This window comes from Phyllopteryx taeniolatus, chromosome 3 (assembly GCF_024500385.1).
Source record: "Phyllopteryx taeniolatus isolate TA_2022b chromosome 3, UOR_Ptae_1.2, whole genome shotgun sequence".
NCBI lineage: Eukaryota > Metazoa > Chordata > Actinopteri > Syngnathiformes > Syngnathidae > Phyllopteryx > Phyllopteryx taeniolatus.
Genome location: NC_084504.1, coordinates 12,632,244 through 12,654,694, shown reverse-complemented (window position 1 = coordinate 12,654,694; position 22,451 = coordinate 12,632,244). Strand labels below are relative to the sequence as shown.

The 22,451-nt window shown below is 45.5% G+C and overlaps 1 protein-coding gene across 1 annotated transcript; it reads right to left on the bottom strand.

Moving 5' to 3' along the window:
• Positions 1-2: 2 nt before the first annotated feature.
• Positions 3-21,078, bottom strand: LOC133474864 (leucine-rich repeat-containing protein 43-like). The gene is given in 13 exon segments (XM_061766964.1): positions 3-160; positions 1,173-1,272; positions 1,349-1,540; positions 4,327-4,395; positions 8,825-8,964; positions 11,111-11,258; positions 11,330-11,493; positions 14,972-15,210; positions 15,928-16,067; positions 17,948-18,058; positions 18,175-18,263; positions 18,266-18,395; positions 20,911-21,078. Coding segments are annotated over 13 exon segments (1,752 nt in total). The 5' UTR covers positions 20,998-21,078; the 3' UTR covers positions 3-17.
• Between the last annotated feature and the right edge of the window lie 1,373 nt (positions 21,079-22,451).

The following is a 22,451-nucleotide window of genomic DNA, read 5'->3' as shown; positions in this document are numbered from 1 at the left end:
AGAGAGTACGTCTTGGCTCACGAGTTGGCGGGCGTGAGTGGCGCCACCTTGGAGGCGTGGCGCCATTTTTTGAGCTCCACGCTCAGCTCCACCGTGGCCGTCTCGGCTTGGGTGGGTGTGGCGGCGTCGCGCTCCTCACTGCCTTTTCCTCTGCGCATACCTTGGAGGAGGAGGAGGAGGACTGTAGCGTAGCAAGCTCGGCTCATCTCCATAGTGCACAGAACATTAGGTACGCCTACATCAAAGTTTTGCCCAATTAAAAGAAAAACAAAGGATGTTTAGTGATGTTTTTCAAATTATTGGTATGAGTTTTGATAAACTTTGACTAATACTTTTTACCAGTCTAGGTTTTATTTTTGTCACCCAAAACATTCTATGGTAATATTTGTATATACATTAAAAGCTATTGTATACTGATTATTATTAAATATATATTTCTTGGTGGGGAAGGTTGCCTTGTAGAAATTCCCAGAAAATCAACACCCATGAAAATATATATTTTTATTATATTACCAATCATCAGACATCAGTTTTATTAAACTTTGGTTTAAAATGAATACCCATACCAATATATTATTTATATAATAATTCATTTTCAGTATCACTGGTCCTGTTCACATTTTGTGTTCGTGTTTTTAAATTTCACCCCACAAAGGTTTTGTAATTGCTATTTATTTTTATATGAATTTAATAAATTATTTGACCCAGATAAAATGTTAATATAAGAAAATACATACTTAAAACTCAAAAATACATGAACATTAGCACTTGGAAAAATATGCCAAAAAATACACATTTAAAAATATTGGTTGAAAAATACATGACTAAGGAAAAAAAAATACTATTAAAAAAATTAGATGCAAATACAGAAATACTAGACAACAAATATTTGATTAAAAATACTAGAAACTAATAAAATAGTATAACATTTTATTCTTAATCTCTATTTTATTAAAGTATTGCCTAATAGATTTTTCTTAATCGTTAAATAAATGTCATCCTAATAAAAGATGCAATTATTTAAAATAGATATATTTGTTTGTATAATATCAATGCATAGCTTCGCCGATGGAAATTTAGTTGGAACACTTGGAAGTATTCCGTTGTTGAAACCTCATTGGTTTGTGCGGGTGTACCTAATATTGTGGCCAATATAGTTGTCGGTAAATCACCTTTGGTAGTTGGTGGTTTCTTGTTTCCTGCACGCCCCCCTCCTGCGCCGCCTCCCTTCTTCTTGGATTCATCCTTGGCTTTGTTGTCCATGATGATGTTCTTTAAAGATCAACAATACATCCAATGTCAATGACAAGCTTTCACTCCAATGAAGGAGACAGAAGCGCTAACTCGCCTCGTCCATTATTTGAGTATCTTCCTTCGGAGGATCTTTGTGCAGGCAGCCAAAATCGCAAAGGACGTCCACTTTTTGATGTCCGTAGAGAAGGCCCTGCAGTGACACGTGAGAGGATGCCACCACTGTGGCAATGGGTGGATCCGCAACCAGCTCCACCACAGCTTTCTTTCGCTTGTCTTTCACCTTGGCCTGAAGAGTGTTCCGAAAAAGCGCAAGATGATCTTTAGGTGCCACATTTCAATACATTGCGTTTGGGTGTTAAAAGGGCTTTTCTGCTTGTCGGCCATCAACTATTACTTCCACATTTCTCAGCCTAATCAAACCATTCCAACATCCAAATGTTAATTAAGCTAGTTTTGGACATTTGTGCTTGTAAGTTTCACATGCTAAACTTTTAAGACTTTTTTTTTAAATGCCACATTTTGTACAACAAAAATTCCAACCCCACATTTGTATTAAAAAAAAATAATAATAATAATTCTGCCCCATTTTGGCCACAACTATTTCTGCTTGAATCAACCTATTCAAACCACTCCATCATCCAAAGGTGCGGCTGGTTCAGGACATTTGTGCTTGTAAGTTTCACATTCCCAACATTTATATTTTTTAATATGTCACATTTTGTATAACATTTTCCATCCTTCCCCCCCCCCCCCCCCCCAGTCAACTACTTCCACATTTCTCAAACCATTCTAATATAAAAATGTTCAGCTCCTTCAGGACATTCATGCTTCTTACTTTCACATTCCCAACATTTATCCATCCATCCATTTTCTGAGCCGCTTCTCCTCACTAGGGTCGCGGGCGTGCTGGAGCCTATCCCAGCTGTCATCGGGCAGGAGGCGGGGTACACCCTGAACTGGTTGCCAGCCAATCGCAGGGCACATCCAAACAAACAACCATTCGCACTCACAGTCATGCCTACGGGCAATTTAGAGTCTCCAGTTCATGCATGTTTTTGGGATGTGGGAGGAAACCCACATAGGCATGGGGAGAACATGCAAACTCCACACAGGCGGGGACGGGGATTGAACCCCGCACCTCAGAACTGTGAGGCTGACGCTCTAACCAGTCGACCACTGTGCCGCCCCCAACATTTATACTTTTTCTTAATAATGCCACATTTTTGAAAACAAAAATTACCATCCTCCTCAATCTGCGGCTGCCACATTTTCTGCTTTCAACTACATTTACATTTCTCAACCTGTTCAAACCATTCCAACATCCAATTGTTTGCCTAAGACATTCCAACATTGAATTTTTTTTAATAATGCCACATTGTGTAACAAAAGGCGGCACGGTGAATGACTGGTTATGTACATCTGCCTAACAGTTCTGAGGACCCGGGTTCAAATCCCAGCCCCACCTTTGTGGAGTTTGCACGTTCTAACCGTGCCTGCGTGGGTTTTCTCCAGTTAATCCGGTTTCCTCCCACATCCCAAAAACGTGTGGTAGGTTGATTGAATACTCTAATGGTTGTTTGTTTGTATGTGCCCTGCGATTGGCTGGCGACCAGTTCAGGGTATACCCCGCCTCTCGCCCGAGGATAGCTGAGATAGGCTCCAGCACGCCCGCAACCCTAGTGAGGAGAAGTGGTATGGAAAATGGATGGATGGATGTGTAACAAAAATTCCCATTCTCCCTGGGGATTTCAACTACTTCCACATTTTTTAATCCGTTCAAACCATTCAACTGTCAAAATGTTCATCTTGCTCAGGACATTTGTGTTTGTTACTTTCAAACTCCCAACATTATACTTTCTCATACACTCATGCCATCATAATTCATACAATAGTAATTCCCATCCTCGGTTTTTTTCCCCAAAAATGACTCTGACCCATTTTCATTAATCAATCAATTACTTTCACAATTCTCAACCCATTCAAAATATTCAACTCTGGGCGAAAGGCAGGGTACACCCTGAACTGGTCGCCAGCCAATCGCAAGGCACACATAAACAAACAACCATTCCCACTCACATTCATACCTATGGTCAATTTAGAGTCTCCATTAAACCTAGCGTGCATCTTTTTGGGATGTGGGAGGAAACCGGAGTGCCCGGAGAAAACCCACGCAGGCACGGGGAGAACATGCAAACTCCACACAAGCGAGGGCAGATTTGAACGAGAGTCCTCAGAACTGTGAGGAAGATGTGCTAAACAGTCATCCACTGTGTCGCCATTCCCAACATAATGTGTTTTAATAATGCCAAATTTCATTTAATATTGTCAGTCTTTTTTTTTTTAAGCCTCGTCCCCATTTTTGGCTGTCAACTACTTCCACAGTTTTCAACCTATCAAAACCATTCCAATGTCCAAATGTTCAGCTCGTACAGTGCATTCGTGCTTGTTACTTTCACAAGCCCAATATTTATACTTTTTTAACAATGCCACATTTTGTATAACAATATAATATAAATATAATATCCTGTCGAAATTTTCGGCCTTCAACTACTTCCCCATTTCTCAACCCCTTTCAAATGTTCCATCCATCCATCCATCCATTTACTGAGCCGCTTCTCCTCACTAGGGTCGCGGCCATGCTGGAGCCTATCCCAGCTATCATCGGGCAGGAGGCGGGGTACACCCTGAACTGGTTGCCAGCCAATCGCAGGGCACATACAAACAAACAACCATTCGCACTCACAGTCACACCTACGGGCAATTTAGAGTTTCCAGTTCATGCATGTTTTTGGGATGTGGGAGGAAACCGGAGTGCCCGGAGAAAACCCACGCTGGCACGGGGAGAACATGCAAACTCCACACAGGCGGGTCCGGGGATTGAACCTCAGAACTGTGAGGCTGACGCTGTAACCAGTCGTCCAACGTGCCGCCCTTTCAAATGTTATTTCTCCTATATGCTGGGCGCTGCAAAAAAAAAAACGGTGGTCCATACCTTGGACCCCGCTGTGCAGGGCACTCAGCGTGACATGATTGTCCCTTTCAGACCTCCACTAAAAAGTGGATGACACTTACTTGTTTCCCTTTCTTGTCCACGCCGCCTTGACCGGCTTCGTCTGAGGCTTCCGCAGGCCACGACAGGATCTGAATGTTACAAAAGAGATCAATTTTATTTTTTGGAAAATGTGTAGTTTGGGGTATATAAACATTTGCAGTGTTGTTGCAAATACTATGAAAAATGTTTTTGTTTTCTGATAACTTTTCACTTTTACTGCCTACATTTGATAACAGCTCACCTACGCACACAGCTTGGGCTCTGGTACTGGTCCTCTTGAGAGGGGTTGGACTCTCTTCCACTGTGGAGTTGCCCATAGTGAGAAGTGTGTCATGTGTGTGGGTTCCCCAGACGGTTCATGGGTACCGTCTGCGTTTATCATGGATGATTCGCTCATTCGGGACTTCCACGTTGCGCATCCAGGGGCCCCAGGGCCGTCTGTGGCCGGCCGTTAAGGGGGGGGGGGGGGGGGGGGGGGTACTGTCGTGTGTGTGTTCCGGGTTTTGTCTTCCCCCTGTTTCACACACCTGCTCCTGTGAGCATCTTCACCACCTGTGCCTTGTTCACCCTGATTACCCCTTGTATTTAACCTCGTGTCTCATTCCCTCTCGTTGCCAGTTCGTTGTACCTTGTCGTCGCGTTCCAGCATTCCTTGTTTCCACGTCACAGACTAACAGTAAGACTTGACCCTGTTCCGATTATCGGCCTTGCCTCTTTGCCTCATGTTTTTGGATACTGTTGCCTTTCTTGGATTGCCTGCCTGTGTACCGACCTGTGCCCGTCTATTAAACCTCTCTTTTTGGAAACTGTCCATTTGTTTTGGAGTCGTGCAGTTTTGGGTCCTATCCTCTGTTCCGTTCATGACAAAGTGTTGACCAAGTGTGGGCATATGTATGGCCCCTTGGCTCGGTGCTTGTACACTGGGGTTCACCAAAGTGGAGGAGACAGTAGCCTCCCTCCGCCTTCGGGTAGAGGGGTCGGGTCCTGACTGTTGTTTGTACCTATGCACCAAACAACAGTACAGAGTACCCACCCTTTTTGGAGTCCTTGGAGGGGGTGCTGGAGAGTGCTAATGTTGGGAACTCCCTCGTTCTGCTGGGGAACTTCAAAGCTCACGTGGGCAATGGCAGTGAGACCTGGAGGGGTGTGATCGGGAGAACAGCCCCCCAACCAGAACCCGAGTAGTGTTCTGTTATTGGACTTCTGTGCTCGTCCTGGATTGTCCATAACGAACACCATGTTTAGACATAAGGGTGTCCACATGTGCACTTGGGACCAGGACACCCTTAGCCACAGTTCGATAATCGACTTTGTGGTCATGTCATCAGACTTGCGGCCGTATGTCTTGGGCACTCGCGTGAAGAGAGGGGCGGAGCTGTCAACCGATCACCACCTGGTGGTGAGTTGGCTCCGATGGTAGGGTAGATGCCAGTCCGACCTAGCAGACCCAAACATATTGTGAGGGACTTTAGGGAACATTTGTCAGAGTCCCCTGTCAGAAGGAATCTCAACTCCCACCTCCGACAGAATTTCTCCCTCGTCCCGGGAAAGGCGGAGGACATTGAGTCCAAGTGGACCATGTTCCGCACCTCCATACTTCCATTATTGAAGCGGCTGACCGGCGCCCCGAACTTGTTGGTGGACACCAGCGGTAAAGGATGCTGGAGAAGGAGTCTGGTATTAACTGGACCCCCTGATATGGGCTGTTTGGTCCCTGTATGACCGGTGTCAGCGTTTGGTCTGACTTACCGGCAGTAAGTCGGACTCGTTTCCAGTGAGAGTTGGACTCAGCCAAGGCTGCCCTTTGTCACCGATTCTGTTAATTACCTTCATGGAGAAAATTTCTAGGCACAGCCAAGGTGTTGAGGGGGTCCAGTTTGGTGACATTAGTACTACATTGCTGCTTTTTGCAGATGACGTGGTTCTGATGGCTTCATCAAGCCATGATCTTCAACTCTCGCTGGAGCGGTTAACAGCCGAATGTGAAGCGGGTGGGATGAAAATCAGCACCTCCAAATCTGAGACCAGGCCATTGTCCTCAGTTGGAAAAGGTTGGAATGCCCTCTCCAGGTCGGGGAAGAGATCCTCCCCCAAATGGAGGAGGTCAAGTATCTCTGGGTCTTGTTCAGGCACAAGTGAGGGAAGAATGGAGCTGGAGATCGACAGGCACATTGGTGCAGCGTCTGCAGTAATGCACACTCTGTCGTGGTGAAGGAGGAGCTGAGCCATAAAACAAAGCTCTTAATTTGCCGATTGATTTACGTTCCTACCCTCACCTGAAATTAGTTTCCTCTGCAGTCTGGGCTCTCCCTTACAGATTGGGTGAGAACCTCAGTCATCTGGAAGGGGCTCAGAGTCAAGCCACTGTTCCTCCGCATTGAGAGGAGCCAGATGAGGTGGCTTGGGCATTTGGTTAGGACCCCTCCCTGGTGAGGTGTTCCAGGCACATCCCACCAGGAGGAGGCCCCGGAGATGAAACAGGACATGCTGGAGAGACAATGTCTCCTGGCCAGCATGGGAACGCCTCAGTATCCCTTCAGAAGAGCTGAACGAAGTGGCTGGGGACAGTGAAGTCTGGTCTTCCCTACATAAGCTTCTGCCTCTGTGACCCGACCTCGGATAAGCGGAAGAAAATGGATGGAGGAATTAAGATGATTTTGAGATACGAGTGTTTTAAAGGAACGACTTAAACTCATATCCCAATATCATAACCCATATCAAGTTTCGGGCATTCAAAAAATCTGTCTTCTAAAACCAAACAGGCAAGGTGTATTTTTGTTATCATTTGCTAATTTAGCATTTTTTGTCGTTGTTAGTTAAATCCTGATAATCTTGTCAGAATTTAGCTTGCATCTAAGCTGTTTCGTCATTTTTCTTCTTAGTATGAGTACGATGAAAGTAAATAAAAGAGGGAAACCTTTTTTGTGCAAAGTACTTTTCTGTTGTCCCATGTGTTGTAGATTGACAGTGAACATATTTTTACTGAGGTGTACCCAAAGTATATTTCGGAGTCTGTGATTTTTTTTTTTTTTACAATTACAGTGAAACTTCGAGTTAACGGACCCAAATTTAACGGACTTTGAATTTAACGGACATACAGCGGCTGAAATAAGTATTCAACACATCACCATTTTTCTCATTAAATATATTTCCTAAGGTGCTATTGACCTGAGAATTTCACCAGATGTTAGGAGCAACCTAAGTAAAGCCATACAAACAAAGAAAGTAGAACAAATAAGTTCAGAAATTACGTTTTGTGTAATAATGTGAAATGACACAGGGAAAAAGTATTGAACACGGCAACTGGTATTTATTTAATACTTTGTACAAAAGCCTTTGTTTGCAATAGCAGCTTCAAGACGCCTCCTGTATGGAGAAAATAGTTGCATGCATTGCGCTAGTGTGATTTTGGCCCATTCCTCCACACAAGCAGTCTTCAAATCTTGAAGATTCCGTTGGCTTCTTTTATGGACCTTGAGTTTCAGTTATTTCCAACCCTAGTGAGGATAAGCGGTACAGAAAATGGATGGATGGATCCTGTTTGATTATTGATAGATTTTAGGTGTTGTCTTGGCTTTCCACGCCTTTTTGCACCTCCCTTTCTTCATGTGTTCAATTCTCTTCCCTGTGTCATTTCACATTTTTACACAACTTAATTTCTGAGCTTATTTGTTCTACTTTCTTTGTATGTATGTATTGCTTGGGTTGTTCTCAACATCTGGTGAAAATTTCAGCACCTTTGGAAGTATATTTAGTGATAAAAATGAAAATTAAATATTTATTTCAGCCGCTGTAAAATACTGTCTAGTTGGAACTTAAAATCACCCCTCCCATGCACCAGCGAGCTAAGTTTCAAACTTAACCTTTCAAACATTTTAAAGCTTTTTTCTTAGGGCTGTCAATTATAAAAAAATTAATCAGATTAATGATACTTTTGCATATTGAGTCATCGCGATTAACCACAGGTGCCAAATATACCACACATAATACCACATTTTGCTTTGAGATGGTATTTTAAACTTGTGGTGCTTTGAATAATACATAGTACAGCACTATACTCTATGCAGATTACCTTTGTTTTATCGAAAGTGCCGTGACTTTTGAAGCATTATGGTAAAGGAACGTGTGTGGTTAAAATAAATTGTGATTAATCTGAGTTAATACATGACTAATGTGCTCATTTGTTTGGGATGATTAATCACGTGTTAACGCTTTAATTTTGACAGCTCTATTTTTATATTAATTTACAATGATATTGTACTCTACTGAGTGTTTTTAGGCCCCGAAAAAAGTTCTAAACAATCATTTTGTACGGTATTAGTGTTTTAGGCAACGAAAAAAAGTGTTTACATTTAACGGACAATTGGATTTAATGGACGGCCCCTGCCCCCTATTAGTCGAGTAAATTGAGGTTCCACTGTACTTGCAAGACTTGAATCAGTTTGTACTTTGTACTACTACAAGAGTATCTGTACTTTTACTTAAGAACAGAGTGTGGCTACTTTTGCCACCTCTCACCTTTTCCTGCTCGATAAAAACTCGAAACCCTCGGTGGAGGAATTTCTTGAAGCCGCTCAGGTCTCGCACGACGAACGTTAGCGCATCGTCGAAGTCAACGCAGTCCGCCCACGGCTGCGACGAAGTGCTGTGTCTCGACTCTGTGACTCAGACGACATGGTCGACAACGTTAACATGCCCAGGTTTCTCTTTCGGCTTGCAACGTATATTGTCAATATATTCAAATCCAAATGTGTGTTATAGATTTATCAGTGATAAGTGGTCAGGGCTAGCAAAGCTCTTTCTGTGCTGGTTTCACACTGTCAGAAGCACCGACGTATATCTACATCTTTAATTCTAATATTTGTTCCATGAAATTGTGTTAATTTATTTCCTCCTCTCTTCTCTATAAATGGGTTACACTGGTTATAAATATGTTACCCCTCCTTGAGGAGTCACTTTATTGTGGTGGAGGAGTTTGTGTGTCCGAATGATCCTCGGAGCTAAGTTGTCAGGGGCTTTATGCCCCTGGTACGGTCACCCAGGGCAAACAGGTCCTTGGTGAGGAACCAGACAAAACATTGCTCAAGACCCCCTATGATGAACACTCAATACGGACAATGTTTTCCCTGGCCCGCCGCGAGTCACCGGGGCCCCAGTCCAGAGTCACGCCCAGATGTGGGCCTCCATGGCGAGTGCCCTGTGCCTGCACCCATAGGGCTCGGCCGGGCACAGCCTGAAGAGGAAACATGGGTCCCCCTTCCCATGGGCTCACCACCTGTGGGAGGGGCCAAGGGGGTCGGGTTCAGTGTGAGCTGGGCAGCGTTCTGATCCCCATCAAAAGAACACGGAAGGTCACCTCTCTGGCGCGAAAGGAGCCTGAGCTGGTGTGCAAGGTCGAGAAATTCCGATTAAGACATAGTCGGGCTCGCCTCAACACACATCTTAGGCTCCAGTACCAGTCTTCTCGAGAGGGGTTGGACTCTCTTCCACTCTGGAGTTGCCTATGGTGAGAGGTGCCGGGCAGGTGGAGGCATACTCATTGCTCCCCCGGCTCGGTGCCTGTACGTTGCAGTTCACCCCGGTGGCTGAGAGGGTAGCCTCCCTTCAACTTCTGGTGGGGGGTTTGGGTCTGGATGGGTAACTGAGTAGTGCACCATCAACACTGTATAGTGGGGATGGAACGCTGCTGACCTCAACTCGGGACGTTGTGAATCGGTGGGCCAAATACTTTGAAGGCCTCTTCAATTCCACAAACCGCCTTCCCATGAGGAAGCAGAGTCTGGGGTTTGAGGTCACATAGGTGGTTAAAAAGCTCCTCAGAGGCAGGGCCCTGGGGGTGGATGAGATCCGTCCAGAGTTCCTAAAGGCTCTGGATGTTGTGAGGCTGTCCTGACTGACCGCGTGAACATCTTGGGGAGTGCCTCTGAATTGGCAGACGGGAGTGGTGGCAGACCGGAGTGGTTGTCCCCCAGGTGCTCACCATTGAGCCCCACCTCCAGGCCGGGCCCCGTTGACTCGCGTCTGGGCGAGAGAAAATGTCTTCCAATGTTTGTAATCATCACAGGGGATCTTTGAGTCGTGTTTTGTCTGTTTGTTTGCCATGGGTGATGCTGCCATGGGCATAAAGCCCCAGACAACTTCGCTCCTAAGATCATTCCTGCCCCAAGTGGAGGAGTTCAAGTCTCTCTGTGTCTTGTTCATAAGTGAGGGAAGAATGGAGCAGGAGATCAACAGGCGGATCATTGCAGCGTCTGCAGTGATGTGGAATCTGTATCGGTCTGTCGTGGTGAAGAAGAAGGTGAGCCGAAAGGCTAAGCTCTCGATTTACTGGTCAATTTACATTCCTACCCTCACCTAAGGTCACGAGCTGTGGGTCGTGACCGAAGGAACAAGATCGCAGCTACAAGCAGCCAAATGAGTTTCCTGCGCAAGGTGTCCAGGGTCTCCCTTAGAGATGGGGAGAGAAGCTTGGTCATCCGGTCGGTGCTCAGAGTGGAGCCGCTGCTCATCCGCATAGAGATGAGCCAGATGAGGTGGCTTAGGCATTTGATTAGGATGGCTCCTAGACGCCTCTCTGTTGAGGTGTTCCGGGCACGTCCCACCGGGAGGAGGCCCAGGGGACAACCCAGGACACGCTGGAGAGACCATGTCTCCAAGCTGACCTGGGGAGGCCTCAGGATACCCCTGGAAGAGCTGGACGAAATGGCTGAGTAGAGGGAAGTCTGGGCTTCCCTGCTTAAGTTACTGCCCCCGCAACCTGCTCCTTGGAAAAGTGGAAGAGGATGAATGAATGAATGTTATTACCAGTGGAGGAGGAGTGTTCCTGGCTGCCTTCTGCCACGTTGGACACCACAGTCTCTTTTTCACTCTTCTTGTTAGGTGTCTGAGTTTGTCCAGTACCCTGGTCCTGACCCTGGTCCTGACTCTTCGCTGCACCACCACACACAACTTCCTGCGAACAGTGCCATCTAGTGTCTGTGTAACTGAGTGAGCTAGCGGTGTAAGAGGAGCAAAGCACAGTACCTGGTAGGCGGTGGTTTGGTGACTATAGAACATGTACGAGATCACATAGCTGTAGCTGACCACAGGGAATTCTGGAGCATCGGGGTCCTCGTCCAACAGCGGGTCCGGAATGCCCTGCATCCGGCCCACGCGCACTGTGGCTGAAGCCCAGTCCACCAGAAGGTCTAATATGAAAGGGAACATAGACTGAAAAATTAAAAATCGCGGGTTGGTGTTTGGGTGGTTAATGTTGGCGTAAACTTGTAAGTCAAGGTACCACTGTACTTAAAATGTGTTTGTAAAACATGCAAAATTGCTTATTTAAAAAATGACATAATAATTCATGCTGCATTTGTAACTGTTATTGGTTCTACTTTAATTATGTTTAGTTATTTAAACAATTACAGTGCCGTGAAAAAGTATTCCTTCTTCAGCGGCCCTATCGGGCCTTTTTGGCCTATGGGACTCCTGAGGCAGCTGATGGGTACGGGCTGGCCAAGCGGAATGCAGCTTTGGTGGTCCAAATCTGAGTCCACGGTCCTCAGTTGGAAAAGAGTGGCGTGCCCTCTCCAGGTCGGGGATGAGATCCTGCCCCAAGTGGAGGAGTTCAAATATCTTGGGGTCTTGTTCACGAGTGAGGGAAGAATGGAACGCGAGATCGACAGGTGGATCGGTGCAGCGGCTGCAGTGATGCAGACTTTGTATCGGTCTGTTGTGGTGAAGAAGGAGCTAAGACGAAAGGCGAAGCTCTCAATTTACTGATAAATCTATGTTCCTACCCTCACCTATTGGCATGAGCTGTGGGTTGTGACCGACAGAAGAAGATCCCGGATACAAGCGGCCGAAATGAGTTTCCTCCGCAGGGTGTCCGGGCTCTCCCTTAGAGATGGGGTGAGAAGCTCGGTCATCCGCGAGAGGCTCAGAGGAGGGCCTCTGGTCCTCCAGATTGAGAGGAGCCAGATGAAGTGGCTCGGGTATCTGATTCGGATGCCTCCCAGACACCTCCCTGGTAAGGTGTTCCAGACACGTCCCACCGGGATGCGACCCCGGGGACGACCCAGGAGACACTGGAGAGACTATGTCTCCCGGCTGGCCTAGGAACGCCTCGGAATCCCTCCGGAAGAGCTGGATGAAGTGGCTGGGGAGAGGGAAGTCTCGGCTTCCCTGCTAAAGCTACTGCCCCCGCAATCTGACCTCGGATAAGCGGAAGAAAATGGACGGATGGATGGATGGTTGGATGAAAGTATTTACCCCTTCTCAAATTCTCAAATATTTTTTGCATCCTTTCCCAACTTCAATGAATAAGATCATCTAGCAACTGTAAATATAAAATAAATATAACCCAAGTGAACTTAAAATGCTTTTTTTTAAAATGGTGATTTCGTTTCTTCAGGGAAAATAATATTCAGTTACCTGCCCTGTGTGAAAAAGTAATTACCCCCCTTGTTAAATCATGAATTAATTGTGGCTAATCACAATTTTTAGTTCCTTTTCACTGATCACACCCAAGCCTGATTAGCTCCAGACCTTATCAATCAAGAAATCACTTAAACAGAATTTGTCCCGAGAAAATCAAGTCGGACAAAGGATCTAAAATAGCTGCAACACAATGACACGATCCAAAGAAATTCCAGAACAGTCAAGAAAAAAAGTCATTGACATCTATCAGTCTGGAAAGGGTTACAAAAGCCATTTGTAAAGCTTTCCAGCGATTTCAGCAAACCATAGGGAGAGCCATTATCCTCACAGGGAGAAAACATGTAACAGTGATGAACCTTCCCAGGTGTGGGATTATCTCAAGAGAACAGCAGTGACTCATCCAAGAGGCCACAAAGGGACTCAGGACAACTTCTAAAGAACTGCTGGCCTCCCTTGCCTCAGTTAAGGTCAGTGTTCATGACACAACCATAAAGAAGAGGCTGGGAAAAAATGGCTTCCATGGCAAAGTTCCAAGGTGAAAAACACTGCTGATCAAAAAGAACATAAAGGCTTGGCTTGTCTTTTGCAAAGAAGACATCTGAATTATGACTTTTGGGAGAATATTATATGGACTGACGAGATGAAAGTTGAACTTTTTGGAAGGTGTGTGTCTCATTACATCGGGCGTAAATATAGCACAGCATTTCAGAAAAACAACATCATACCAACAGTCAAACGTGGTGGTGGTAGTGTGATGGTCTTGGACTACTTTGATCCATCAGGACCTGAACAACTTATGTTGTTTTTTGGAGTGGCCTAGTCAAAGTCCAGACTTGAATCCGACTGAAATGCAGTGGTAAGGCCTTAAAAAAAGGCTGTTCATGCTTGAATATATCTCTATCTTTGCTGCATTAAAACAATTCTGCAAGAAAGAGTGGGCCAAAATATCTCCACAGAGATGTGAAAGACTCATGGCCAGTTATAGAAAACGCTTGACTTCAGTTGCTGCTGCTGAGGATGGCCCAACCAGTTATTAGGTTTACTTTTTCACACAGGGTCAGGTAACTGAAGTTTAGGTTCCTTAATAAATGAAATCACCATTTAAAAACAGCATTTTAAGTTCACTTGGGTTATATTTGTCTGATATTTACATTTGTTTGATGATCTTCAACATTGAAGTGGGGAAACTATGCAAAAAAATAAAATAATTTGAGAAGGGGGCAAACACTTTTTCACAGCACTGTATTTCATCCTGCCCTGCGATTGGCTGGTGACCAGTTCAGGGTGTCGCCCAGAGTCATCTGGGATAGGCTCCCGCACGCCCACAACCCTAATGAGGAAAAGCGGTACAGAAAATGAATGGATGGATGGATGTATTTCATCCATCCAACCATTTTCCATACTTCTTGTCGTCACTAGGGTGCTGGAGCCTATCCCAGCTAACTGCGGGCAGGAGGCGGGGTAGACCCTGAACTGGTCGCGAGCCAATCGCAGGGCACATATAAACAAACAACCATTCACACTCCCATTCACACCTACGGCCAATTTAGAGTCCTCCATTAACCTGCTGTGCGTGGTTTTGGGATGTGGGAGGAAACAGGAGTACCCGGAGAAAACCCACGGAGGCACAGGGAGAACATGCAAAGGCCAAACAGGTGAGGCCAGATTTTGAACCCAGGTTCTCAGAACTGTGAGGCAGATGTGCTAACCAGTTGCTCACCGTGCCGTCCATTAATTAACCAATTTCTTAATAAAAAAGCATTTAAAATGGTTTATTGCACTAATATTTCTATTTTATATATAATCTTTTTTATTTAACAATCCAATTATAACATGTTCATTTTTAATGTTACTATTCATAATAAATGTAACCAATTATTTAACAAAGTAAGAAAAATGAAAAATCTAACCATAAAATAATTCCTCATTTTTGCATTTGATTATTCATAATGAATGCATTTTTGATTAATTAACCAAAATTTTAATAAAACAACAAAATGATATTGTAATAATAAAATTAAAACTCATGCACATTTGTAATCTTAGTGTTTGGAATTCATTAAGTTCTAATTAAATAACCAATTATTTAATAAAAATGTTTATTTTACTTTTGTTTACGATGGATCAATTAGCCAATTAATTAATTAAATACACATTTAATAAATGCATCTCAATTGTCTACTGTTTGGAAGAAAAAGAAACATTTAAATGTGAAAATGCTGAGTGCAATATTTAGTATCTCACGGCTCATCCTGGCCATCCCGCGGTATCGGTGTCGCTCCTCGGGGGCGATCCACGCCGCGTCCAGGTAGGAGAGGCGGGGCAGGGCGTCCACGGCAAAGCCTGGGTACGAGGGCGCCAACGTGAACGGGTTGCCCTCCAGCACCAGGGTCCGCAGACATGGAAGCGTACCCAGGGCCTTTAGCAGGGGGCGCTGCTCCCCGAAGTCGCACTCGCTCAGGTCCAGACACACCAGCTCAGGCCTCTCTCACGCACGCACGCACACACGCACGCGCACACATACACACACGTAGGGATTTTTATAGGAACCATCTCAGTCAGTGGCTTTCAACTGTTGTCACCCTGGACCCGCATTTTGCTATTGTTGCAAAATCATAACCCACTTTTATAGAAGATAAAAACAATAAAGTATTCGTCACGTACTGGTGCCAAAGAAATATGTTAAAGTGAGTTGAGGAGCTTCATTTTGACAAATGTAGTGCTTTGTCGCCATCTTGTCACATCTAGGTGCCAAGGAACTGTTAAAGTGAATTGAGGAGCTTCGTTTAGACAAACGTAGGGCTTTGGCTACATCTTGCGGCATCTTCCAAGGAACTAAGGTAACCCCCAGCTGTTCGCAGGGGATATGGACTGAGCCCTACCACGAATAGCAAAACAACCACACAAGAGGGTTTGTAATTGTTTATAGATGCCACAAAGCACTACTTTTCTATTTCACAAAGCTATGGCTTGACCAAATGAAGTTCCGTCCCTCAGTTCAACATAGTTCCTTGGCATCAAGATGCCACTATTTGGTCTTTAAGCAAATTTCAAAATGACATGGCATTGGCGAGTTTTCCAACAAATAACTAGGTAATAAGGCTAGGTTAACCCAAAAATCGGACAATAGGCCAATTTGCTAAAAAAAAAACACAGATATGCAGGGAAACACTGTATGTTGAAGTGAGTTGAGGAGCAACCATTGTCTCCCCGTGAGCTGGGTGACATCTCGATGGGATCCCAGGTGGTTGGCGGCAAGGCCAAGGTACTGAAGACGAGGGGGCGGAGAGATGGCGAGGCGGCCCAAAGCACACAGCTGGTTGGCACGCAGCTCCAATACCTTCAACAGACATGTTAGAAATAGGTTATTAAGTATTGAATGAGTACATGTGTTACTGCACAGGTGGTTAGCTGGTGTGTAGAGAGCTGGGTGGCGGCCCAAGGCGGGGACCTAGGCGATCCAACCCCTGGCTATAGAAGCTGGCGCTAGGGATCTGGAATGTCACCACTCTGGCAGGGAAGGAGTCTGAGCTGGTGTGCATGGTCGAGAAGTTTTGACAAAATAGAATCGGGCTCGCCTCGACACAGAGCTTGGGCTCTGGTGCCAGTCCTCGGGAGTTTCCCCGGGTGAGAGACACTGGGTAGGTGTGGTCATACTTATTGCCCCCCAGCTCTGTGCCTGTATGTTGGGGTTGAACCGGGTAGACAAGAGGGTAGCCTTCCCCCGCCTTCGAGTGGGGGGATGGGTCCCGACTGTTGTTGGTGCCTTCCGATGAACCAAACAGCATCTCAGAGTACCCAAGCTTATGGAGTCCTTAAAAAGGGCGCTGGTTAGCGCTCCTGCTGCGGACTCCCTCGTTCTGCTGGGGGACTTCAGTGCGTATGTGGGCAATGACAGTGAGAACTGCAAGGGTGTGATCAGGAGGAACGGCTCTTCCGATGCAAGCAACAGGTGGAGGTGCACTTGCAGTTCAACCCTACACGTAGGCTGCCTGATAACAATAGTCTCCCTCCTCCTGACAAAGTGGAGTTCGCCGTTCCCCTAGGTGATTACAGCACTGCTCACCCTCACATGAGGGACAGGACTGGACAAGGTTGTCCCACACAAATGCTTGTCCCTTCCAACTGTATACCATGACTGGCAGTTCTACCCCATCAAGCAGTCGAAACCACAACAACAAAAAACACATGTTGCGTGTTATAAATTCATCAATAATGGTTAGTAAAGGTGTTATTACATACAAATGTATTAAAAAGTGCTGGTGTTAAAAATGTGCTACGACATGGTTTATGCGATCAGTATTGTAGTAAATGTGTGTCATGTTATGTATGTATAAATGTTAGTATGCGTTACTGCATGGGTTACAAATGTGGTATAAATGCGGTATCACATGTTGTAAATGGGTTATTACATATAATCAGTAAAAGTGTTATAACATAAGCAAATGTGTTATTACATGTTATATTACATGTTATAAATGTATAACTTAGTATTATTATTAGTAAATGTGTTACTATCTGTTACAAAAGTGTTGTTAGGAGTTAGAAAATGTATTCCACGTATAAGAACACATGATGCAATACAACAGCATGTTGCTGCAACTTATAACATGTTCATTTTGAATGTTACTGTTCATGATAAATGTAACCAATTATTTAACAAAGTAAAAACATGAAAGATCTAATAATAAAATATTTCCTGCTCATTTTTGCATTTTATTGTTCGTAATGAATGTATTTTTGATTAATTAACCAAAATTGTAATAAAACAAAAAAAGTATTTTTTATTGGAATAATAAAATAAAAACTCATGCACATTTGTAATGTTAGTGCTTGGAATTTATTAAGTTCTAATTAAATAAATTATTTAATACAAAGATTTATTTTACTAATATTGTATTATTGTTTACAATGAAACAATTAGCCAATTAATTTAATAAATGCATTTCAATTGACTACTTTTTGGAAGAAAAAGAAACATCTTAATGTGAAAATGCTCAGTCTGCAATATTTAGTATCTCACGGCATGTTTTATAAAAGTGTTGTTAGGAGTTAGACACATGAGCAACTGCATGTTGCTGCAACTATTACACAGCACTATCACTTTGGAGCCAGCCAGCCAGCATCAATGCCTTGTGATAAACATCTGTGAGTCATTTTACACATCATGTTGCCATACATCCTTAAAACATGCGAGACATAGGACATTGGTTTGCTCACCTTCAGCGTTCTGGGGAGGTTGTCGGCAGAAATCTCGCAGATACGGTTGGCGCTGAGCACAAGTTCCTGCAGGTTGCAGAACTTCAGCAGAAAGTTGTCAATCACAGACACCTGAACAAGGTCAGCAAATCACAACCAAACAATTATGACACTTGACATACAGTGGACATAAAAAGTCTACACCCCACCCTCCACCAACCCGAAAAAAGAAAAAAAGACATACTCACGTCCTTGTCGACGATGCGCAGCTTCCGGAAGTAACTGCACACAAAGTCGGCGTCAAGTCGCTCGGGCTCCACTACGGCCACGCGCTGAGGGCGGCGGCCTGCGGGCTCCACGGCTCGTCGTGGTGCCACGGCGAGTGCGGGCAACTGAGCAGGTCAAGCAGCGTGTCCGTGTCCTCCGTCATTGCCCCTGCCTCAGCGCCGACGCCGCCGCTGCCCTTCCTCTGGGGGATAACATGGATATTTAGGTTATTAATTTTTGCATTTGGATTTCTAAAAAAAAAAATGTTTTGTTTTTTATTATTGTCAAATGCACTCATGTTTTTAATTTATCGTCTGATAATTTTTAGTTATTTTATGACTCAAAAAATCAAATTTTTGAATTTTAATTTCATTTTTAAAATGTAAACATTTCTGTCAAACACATCAAAGTTGAATAAAATATATTAAAAAAGAATATAGAATATATTTTGAAAAAATAAAAACAAAACAGGAGTTCCATGTATCCATCCATTTTCTTCCGCTTATCTGGGTTCTGGTTGTGGGGGCAGGAGGGAAGCGCAGACTTCCCGAGCCCCAGTCACATCGTCCAGCTCCTCCAGGAGGATCCCAAGACGTTCTCTGGCCAACCGAGACATAGTCTTACCAGCGTGTCCTGGATCGCCCCTGGGACCTCCTGCCCGGAACACCTCACCAGGGAGGCGCCATGGGGGTATCCGAACGAATTAGCCGAGCCACTTCATCTGGCTTATTACAATGCGGAGGAGCAGTGGCTCGACTCTGAGCCCCTCCTGAATGACGGAGCTTCTCACCCTCATTTCGGCTGCTTTTATCTGTGATCTTGTGCTTTCGGTCATGACACCACAACTCATAGATGAGGGTCGGTAAACTGACTGCTAAACCGAGAGCTTTGCCTTTCGGCTTAGCTCCTTCTTTATTATGTCAGACCAATGTAGCATCATCATCGCAGCAGACGCTGCACCGATCCGCCTGTTGATCTCCCGCTCCATTCTACCATTACTCGTGACCAAGACCCCAAGATACATGAACTCCTCCACAGGCTCTCTTCCTCAACCCGGAGAGGGAACTGCACCGTTTTCCAACTGCAGATCATGGCTTCTGATTTGGAGGTGCTGATTTTCATCCCAGCTGCTTTACACTTGGTAGCGAACCACTCCATCAAGAGTTGAAGATCACGGCCACATCACACAAAAAGCAGTGATGCAATCCTGAGGTCACCAAACCAGACCCCCTTAACACCTCGGCTGCACCTAGAAATTTTGTCCATCAAAGTAATGAACAGAATCGGTGACAAAGGGCAGCCTTGGCGGAGTCCAACACTCACTGGAAATGAATCCGACTTACTGCCGTCGATGCGGGCCAAACTCTGACTCAGATCGTACAGGGACCGAACAGCCCATATCATGTAGACTGTAGACCATGCACTCTCGAGGACCTCGTTGAGGGTGCATGAGCTGCTCTACTGTTCTAAGGCCAGGACGAAAACCACACTGCTACTTCTCAATCTGAGATTTGACTTCCTGACGGACCCTCCTCTCAAAGCTGCATTCCGCTTGGCCAGCCAGTACCCATCAGCTGCCTCAGGAGTCCCACAGGCCAAAAAGGCCCGAAAGGACTTCTTCTTCAGCTTGACGGCATCCCTCACCGTTGGTGTCCACCAACGGGTTCGGGGATTGCCGCCACGACAGGCACCGACCACGTTACGGCCACAGCTCCGGTCGGCCGCCTCAGTAAAAGAGAACATGGTCCACCCGGACTCAATGTCCCCCACCTCCCCCGGAACATGAGCAAAGATCTGTTGAAACTCCTTCTGACAGGGGATTCCGCCAGACGTTCCCAGCAGACCCTCACAATAAGTTTGGGCCTGCCACGTCGGACCGTCATCTTCCCCCACCATCGGAGCCAACTCAGGCGTGGTGATCAGTTGACAGCGCCGCCCCTCTCTTCACCAGAGTGTCCAAGACATGCGGCCGCAAGTCCGATGACATTACCACAAAGTCGATCATCGAACTGCGACCTAGGGTGTCCTGGTGCCAAGTGCATGTGTGGACACCCATATGCTTGAACATGGTGTTCGTTATGGACAATCCGGGATGAGCACAGAAGTCCAATAACAGAACACCGCTCGGGTTCGATGGAGTCCCCAGCGGGAGTGCTCTCCAGCACCCCCCTCCAAGGACGCCAAAAAGGGTGAGTACTCTGAACTGCTGTTTGGTGCATAGGCACAAACAACAGTCAGGACCCATCCCCCCACCCGAAAGCGGAGGGAGGCTAACCTCTCGTCCACCGGGGTGAACCCCAACGTACAGGCGCCATGCCGGGCAGCAATAAGTATACCCACACCTGCTCGGCGCCTCTCACCGTGGGCAACTCCAGAGTGGCAGAGAGGCCAACCCTTCTTGAGAGGACTGGTACCAGAGCCCAAGCTGTGCGTGGACGCGAGTCCGACTATATCGAGTCGGAACTTCTCGACCTCACACACCAGCTCGGGCTCCTTCCCTGCCAGAGAGGTGACATTACATGTCCCTAGAGCCAGCTTCTGTAACCAGGGGATCGGATCGCCAAGGTCCCCGCCTTCGGCCACCGCCCAGCTCGCACTGCACCAAGCACAGATGTCCAATACCAGAGCACCACTCAGGTTGAAAATGCCTTCTCCCAATGTTTCCTAAAAAGCTTTTGAGAGTTTCCTGCCGTCTGTGTTGAGCAAAACCAACGGACCCAGCTGCCTTTTCCACAGGGAAACTGATCGAGACACAGGCGGCGAATGTGCTTGTCCAGAACGGCCGACAGCGCCACTGAGCTCATCCTGTCCTCTGCGCTGTCCTTCTTTTGCGTTTGTCACCGTGCATTCTTCCAGAATTTGTCTGTTAGGGGCGGTCCTGCACAAGGCAGTGTCCTGAGTGTTTTGACAGTTGCCTGGCAACAGTGCACTGTCTGGGACTGGGCTGCAGCATTGTCAGCTCAAACAGATTTAACTCATTCTATTGGTCAACATGTCATCACCGATTCATCATTAAAGAATCAAAGTTCAAAGTTACGCAAAAGCAGTCTAACACATGTAGTGTCACAAAAATCCTCACATAGAAAGGAGCGTGTTTGTCAAAAATCCACTAGGCGTTTTAAGGGTGATTACAGAAAGTCATTACCAATACATTTATTTTTATTGTTAAATTGAATTATACATTAAAAAATATATACACCCCTCCATCCATCCATCCATTTTCTGAGCCGCTTCTCCTCACTAGGGTCGCGGGCATGCTGGAGCCTATCCCAGCTGTCATCGGGCAGGAGGCGGGGTACACCCTGAACTGGTTGCCAGCCAATCGCAGGGCACATACAAACAAACAACCATACGCACTCACATTAATACTTATGGGCAATTTAGAGTTGTCAATTAACCTACCATGAATGTTTTTGGGATGTGCGAGGAAACCGGAGTGCCCGGAGAAAACCCACGCAGGCACGGGGAGAACATGCAAACTCCACACAGGCGGGGCCGGGGATTGAATCCCGGTTCTCAGAACTGTGAGGCAGACGCTCTTACCAGTCGTCCACCGTGCTGCCAAAATATATGCATGTGTTCATCTTTTAATTAATATATGAAATAAAATAATCCATCCATTTTCTATACCGCTTATCCTATGGTCGCGGGCGTGCTGGAGCCTATCCCAATTAACTCCGGGTGAGAGGCGGAGCACACCCTGGACTGGATATATATATATATATATATATATATATATACAGTGGGGCTTAAAAGTATTTAGTCAGCCACCAATTGTGGAAGTTCTCCCACTTAAAAAGATGAGAGAGGCCTGTAATTTTCATCATACGTATACCTCACCTTTCTCCCATACCTCAAAATGAGAAAAACAAATCTAGAAAATCACATTGTCTGATTTTTAAAGAATTGATTAGCAAATTATGGTGGAAATAAGTATTTGGTCACGAACAAGCAAGATTTCTGGCTCTCATAGACCTTTAACTTTAAGAGGCTTCTCTGTCCTCCACTCTTTACCTGTATTAATGGGACCTGTTTGAACTAATCAGTATAAAAGACGACTATCCACAACCTCAAACTCCAAACTCCACTATGGGCAAGACCAAAGAGCTGTCAAAGGACCCCAGAAACAAAATTGTATACCTGCACAAGGCAGGGAAGACTGAATCTGCAATAGGTAAGCAGCTTGGTGTGAAGAAATCAACTGTGGGAGCAATTATTAGAAAATGGAAGACATACAAGACCACTGATAATCTCCCTC